This window comes from Electrona antarctica (genome assembly GCF_951216825.1).
Source record: "Electrona antarctica genome assembly, contig: scaffold_852, whole genome shotgun sequence".
In the NCBI taxonomy this organism is placed as follows: Eukaryota; Metazoa; Chordata; class Actinopteri; order Myctophiformes; family Myctophidae; genus Electrona; species Electrona antarctica.
The window spans coordinates 11,297-17,480 of record NW_027638695.1 but is presented as its reverse complement, the minus strand read 5'-3'; the positions used below and the strand labels follow the sequence as shown (position 1 = coordinate 17,480).

At 48.2% G+C, this 6,184-nt stretch overlaps 1 protein-coding gene across 1 annotated transcript; it reads left to right on the top strand.

The window, feature by feature from the left end:
* Positions 1 to 4,058: 4,058 nt before the first annotated feature.
* On the top strand, positions 4,059 to 4,832 carry LOC306917836 (putative charged multivesicular body protein 4B-like protein CHMP4BP1; the record flags this gene model as incomplete). The annotated part of the gene is made up of 1 exon (XM_079530737.1): positions 4,059 to 4,832. The coding sequence occupies one exon, from the start codon at positions 4,059 to 4,061 to the stop codon at positions 4,830 to 4,832; it is 774 nt and encodes a 257-aa protein (XP_079386863.1).
* Positions 4,833 to 6,184: the final 1,352 nt, after the last annotated feature.

Genomic DNA, 6,184 nt, shown 5'->3' with positions numbered 1-6,184 from the left:
TCCGCTCAAAAGGTGGAGGGGACGATCGCCCCACCTCATACAACTGAGGGTGATTATCCCCCCCCCAACTGCGCGCCTGCCATATAACTGCTAAATCGTCACTGTGTTTTGTCATGTCCAGAGTCTCAACACAACCATCTATTCTGATATTTTACAGCACTGTGTGCTTCAGTATGTTGACAAGCTTCATGGAGATGCTAATTTTCCTTTCCAGCTCGATTTGGCACCTGCCCACAGTGCCAAAACTATGCCTCAAGACCGCCTGTGGAAGAGCATTCCACATAACAGAGTGGGCGCTACAAACTGAAAGGCTCCATCACCTTTAGCCCTAGAACGGCTCTTGTTTTTTACTTAATTTCTGGTCGGGTTCCAAATTGGCAGCTTAAATGTGATAAATGCTCCGTTTGTACTCACCCATTAAATAATTCCAAAGACGTGGAGTGAAATATGGTCCTCTAGTTTTATATCCATGTGAAAGTTCTGGCACAAAACGTGTATTTAGTCAATTATCTCCACCTTTTCACGAGATGCACACGGACGTCTTTCTCTCCGGGCAAAGGGGCCCGGAATGATCGCTGGACTGATTTTACGAATACGTCCCGTTTACCACAGACGTTATCACCAATTGACCAGGGAAACACAAACGTTTGGGTCACACAATTGGCAGGTGCCTTGCGATAGGTGCTGGGTAATTAATCACACCACCTGCCAATTGTGTGATTGTGAGATAATTGACTAAATACACGTTTTGTGGCAGCATTTATCACATTTAGGCCGCCAATTTGGAACCCGACCAGAAATTAAGTAGGACCGTTCTATGGCTCTTGTATGTGAAATACTGTATACTGTATGAACCAGCAAGAGCCGTTCTAGGGCTACATCACCTTTTGTCCCAAGATTTGTGTTTGGAACCGTTAACAGACCCTGTTCAGCAGACCGTCCTTAAGGCCCTCTCTGGCACATAACGTGGGACAAGGTCAGTGAGATATTTGGGGGCCTGACCATGTAGAGCTCTATTAGTAAGGGCATTTTATCAGGTATTTGACCAATCTGGGAACTAAATCGTTACCAAGAAATTTCTTCACCAATGTGTTTCTAAAGGTGTCTAATAACATGTACTAAAAGTTTGAAATTCAACTCCCGTGGGAAATTGAGTTATTAGCATAATATGTGACCATATACCCATAACATCCTATATAAGGCAAAAAAGTCCAAATTTCATCATTCTTTAAGTAGCATGTGACATATGAAACTAGGGGGTTTTCATGATTCTGAATCCATTCCAAGCATTCGTTTTGCACAAAAAACACTCCTTGAGCTAAATTAGGCCATATCCACTTGACCAAATGTGCTGACCTATGATGACGGCTATGGCCGTTTTCCTCCCAAGGAGTGTTTTTTGTGCAAAACTAATGCTTGGAATGGATTCAGAATCATGAAAACACCCTAGTTTCATATGTCACATGCTACTTAAAGAATGATGAAATTTGGACTTTTTTGCCTTATATAGGATGTTATGGGTATATGGTCACATATTATGCTAATAACTCAATTTCCCACGGGAGTTGAATTTCAAACTTTTAGTACATGTTATTAGACACCTTTAGAAACACATTGGTGAAGAAATTTCTTGGTAACGATTTAGTTCCCAGATTTTCATAGATTTCTCTTACTATATAGGTGAGCACTAGGACTTTGAAATGGAACTCTGAAACTAACCGGAAGCCAGTGCAAAGAGGCCAGGACTGGTGTGATGATGTGCAGGCACCTTCTGTTAGACCTGGTGAGCAGTCAGTCTGGCTGCAGCATTTTGTATTAGCTGGAGGCGTTTCATATGGTGGTTTTGTTAAGGCAGGTGAAAAGTGAGTTGCAGTAGTCCAAGGGGGAGGATACAAAGGCATGGATAATCATCTCTAGTTCCGGGAAGGAGACAATAATTGATCCGAGTTTAGCAATGTTCCTGAGGTGGAAGAAACAAGTGCGGGTTAACTTGTTTGATGCGAGTGTCTAAAAGCATGGTCTGATCAAAGTTAACACCAAGGTTTCGATTAAGGAGGAGGTTGGGTGGACGAGGATGGCACATTTTAAGCAAAGAATAGCGAAAATAGCCGATCTACAAGCTCAGTAGGCCCGTGTTTGGTCTGTCGTGAAGCAAACAAACAAGTTGGTAAAGAGATCGCAGGTGTATTTATGCTGTGGTGATTGCACCAGGGATTGGCTGTGGTGAGAGGAGGCAGGTGCAGAGCCTTAGATAGGCAGAGTTACGCAAACTGCGTTCACTTCATGGGGCTTCAGTCCAATGGCGGCTCTCCTACATAGACTTGTAGAGTGTGGGGACAACCAACTGGGACAATTCCTGGACTGGAAGTAAGCAGAAATGCATTGGACTCAGGCAACAGCCCAGCTCTAAAGATCTTAAATCCCTTTATTTTAGATTGTTTTGTAGTAATAGTACAACATAAACATTAAAGAGACTTTAGTTGTTACTGTACAATACTTTAAAACAGTTGTCATGTTGCACACATGCTTAAAATAGCCCTTATTTGCGCCGCCCTCGTTGAAAACAATGTATTTCCAACTCCAGCTTGTCTCAGTTCAGGCTGCATGAACAGCGCTCGAGCGCTCGGTTTCTGCCCCCTCAATATCGTAACTCTTCTATTAGATGGCTCTGGGCAGGTGTAGTGAATACGGGTGATTGTGAAAGGGGAGTGGGCGTTGAGTGAAGGCAGGAGGTGATTGAGAACAGGGAGTGGCAGAGGGTGGTCTCTACTCCTGACACTATACGTTGTATAATACAACCCGAGTGGAAAAACATTGAGCAGCATGGAGCATTGGAGTACCACCTGTTTCGAAAATTGCACATAATGCAGGAGGCAGCAGCACATTGCATTATTGAAATTGAGCGCTTCCAAACTCCAGCACTTAGCAAAAGTATTCACCTGCACGGATGTTCTTGACAGAAAGTAGCTCATAACATGCCTACGGTGGATTCGTATGAAACAACAACTTTGCAGATAGAGGATAATTCAAGCTCTCTGTACAGCTCTGTACAGCTACAGTACCATGTTGGTGAGTTTAACGTCGTTTAATACAATCTAATAGGACCTTTCTGTTTGGATGTATGGGCTGTAAAGGCCAGAAAGTTGTTATTTTTGCCACTCAGTAGGTGTATAACTTCACGCACATAGCCTCTTAAAGGACCACTTCACCACTTTTCAACCTATCTTCATATAGTACAGGTAGGTCAGGGTTCCCCAATAGGTGGCCCGCGGGCCATTTGTGGCCCGCGAAGCGCCCCCTTGTGGCCCCTGGAATAATTATTTTTAGGGGGTCCCAGATATAAATGGCATTACATGGGGTTCAGTAGCCTATGCATGTCAAACTGGGCATCCTTTTCAAATGGGGTCTTGCCCTTCAGGGCAAGAACTCGACCTTGTGCGTGCGGTCTCGGCCCCCAGCCTGGTACCCTAGTCAAAATATGGCCCTTGAGGAAAATTAATTGGGGAACCCTGTAGTAGGTCCTCACAAATAATCATGAAAAAATGGCGCAATTTTGTGTCTCATAGGAGGGCTGTGGGCAGTTCAGAAACCGTCTTCCAGTGACATCATCGATGGGGAATACAAGCTAATAGAAACTGCAGGCTTACTAGTCCTGAAAAGTTGCAATGCGAAAATGGAAGCCATAGTTCTCACGATAATAAAAATCAAAAAATGTTTGTAAAAAATCTTGTTTAAAAAAAATCTGCCTAATGATGATGTCACTGGAAGACAGTTTCTAAACTGCCCACGGCCCTCCTATGAGACACAGACTGAGTAGAAAGAAATCGTGCCATTTTTTCATGATTATTAGTGAGGACCTATTATATGAAGATAGGTTGAAAAGTGGTGAAGTGGTCCTTTAAATTTCACATCGTGACCTCACTGATGACGACAGGAGTGAACACCCTCGTGCGACATAAAACATCCGGCCACGGCCCGGAACGAAATGGATTCCTTTGTTCAATGTCTTAACATCATCACCTTGTCGTTTTCTTTGTAGTTTTTTTGTCATCTCGGACATGGCGCTGATCCTTAACATATTCTACGAGATATTCGGTCGACGGAAAGAAACCGTCGGCCAACACGAGGCGGCGATCAAGAAACTCCGGGAGACGGAGGAGATGCTGAAGGACAAAAAGGAATCTCTGGAGAAGAACATCCTCGTCGCCAACGGCGACGTTCTTGCCGCCGTCGGCGACAAGAGCGGCACGCAGGCCCTGCAGGCCCTGAAGAGGAAGAAGCGCTACGAGAAGCAGGTGGAGCAGATCGAGGGCAAGATGCTGAACGTGGAGTCGCAGCGGGAGGCGCTGGAGAACGCCAACGTCTACACCCAGGTGCTCAAGAACATGGCGTTCGCCCCCGAGGCCATGCGGGCCGTGCACGAGAACATGGACGTGGACAACGTGGACGACCAGATCCAGGCCATCACGGAGCAGCAGGAGATGGCGCAGGACATCTCCGACGTCATCTCCAAGCCCATGGGCCCCTGGGGGGAGGTGCACGACGAGGACCAGCTGCTGGCCGAGCTGGACCAGATGAGACGGCAGCAGCAGCAGCAGCAGCTGCTGGCGGACAAGAAGCTGCTGGAGCTGGTCGTCGACGCGCTTCCCAGCGCGGCGGTGGCGGATTCCGCTTTGCCCACCGCCGAGGCCGAGTCTCCACAGGAGACCGGCGACGGAACGCTGCGGCCGCCCATGGTGGTCCCATGGTGGTCCACTTCCCCTCTCTGCCTACCTACCACGAACTGCAGCACAACAACAACAGCAGCATGCTACAGACGAGGCTTCAGATGAACCTGTGCTGAAAAGGCGTCCTCGGGCGACCTTTCTAGTCGACATGGCGCGCGCGAACGTTCCACTACACCGAGTGGCGCGCTACGAGCTTGTAGATCTGCTACTTAAAACCTTTGCTTCTGTAGAACGCCACAACGGTAAGGCCTTCCGGTCTGATTTACGGATATGTTATAGAGCTCCACGAGACGCACGCGTGGAACTGTAGTACGTCCTCGGGCGACCTTTCTAGTCGACATGGCGCGCGCGAACGTTCCACTACACCGAGTGGCGCGCTACGAGCTTGTAGATCTGCTACTTAAAACCTTTGCTTCTGTAGAACGCCACAACGGTAAGGCCTTCCGGTCTGATTCTCGGATATGTTATAGAGCTCCACGAGACGCACGCGTGGAACTGTAGTACGTCCTCGGGCGACCTTTCTAGTCGACATGGCGCGCGCGAACGTTCCACTACACCGAGTGGCGCGCTACGAGCTTGTAGATCTGCTACTTAAAACCTTTGCTTCTGTAGAACGCCACAACGGTAAGGCCTTCCGGTCTGATTTACGGATATGTTATAGAGCTCCACGAGACGCACGCGTGGAACTGTAGTACGTCCTCGGGCGACCTTTCTAGTCGACATGGCGCGCGCGAACGTTCCACTACACCGAGTGGCGCGCTACGAGCTTGTAGATCTGCTACTTAAAACCTTTGCTTCTGTAGAACGCCACAACGGTAAGGCCTTCCGGTCTGATTCTCGGATATGTTATAGAGCTCCACGAGACGCACGCGTGGAACTGGAGTACGTCCTCGGGCGACCTTTCTAGTCGACATGGCGCGCGCGAACGTTCCACTACACCGAGTGGCGCGCTACGAGCTTGTAGATCTGCTACTTAAAACCTTTGCTTCTGTAGAACGCCACAACGGTAAGGCCTTCCGGTCTGATTTACGGATATGTTATAGAGCTCCACGAGACGCACGCGTGGAACTGTAGTACGTCCTCGGGCGACCTTTCTAGTCGACATGGCGCGCGCGAACGTTCCACTACACCGAGTGGCGCGCTACGAGCTTGTAGATCTGCTACTTAAAACCTTTGCTTCTGTAGAACGCCACAACGGTAAGGCCTTCCGGTCTGATTTACGGATATGTTATAGAGCTCCACGAGACGCACGCGTGGAACTGTAGTACGTCCTCGGGCGACCTTTCTAGTCGACATGGCGCACGCGAACGTAAAAACCTTTGCTTCTTTAGAACGCCACAACGGTAAGGCCCTCCAGTCTGCTTTTCGGATAGGTTATAGAGCTCCCAGATACGCACGCGTAGAACTGTAGTACGTCCTCGGGCGACCTTTCTAGTCGACATGGCGCGCGCGAACGT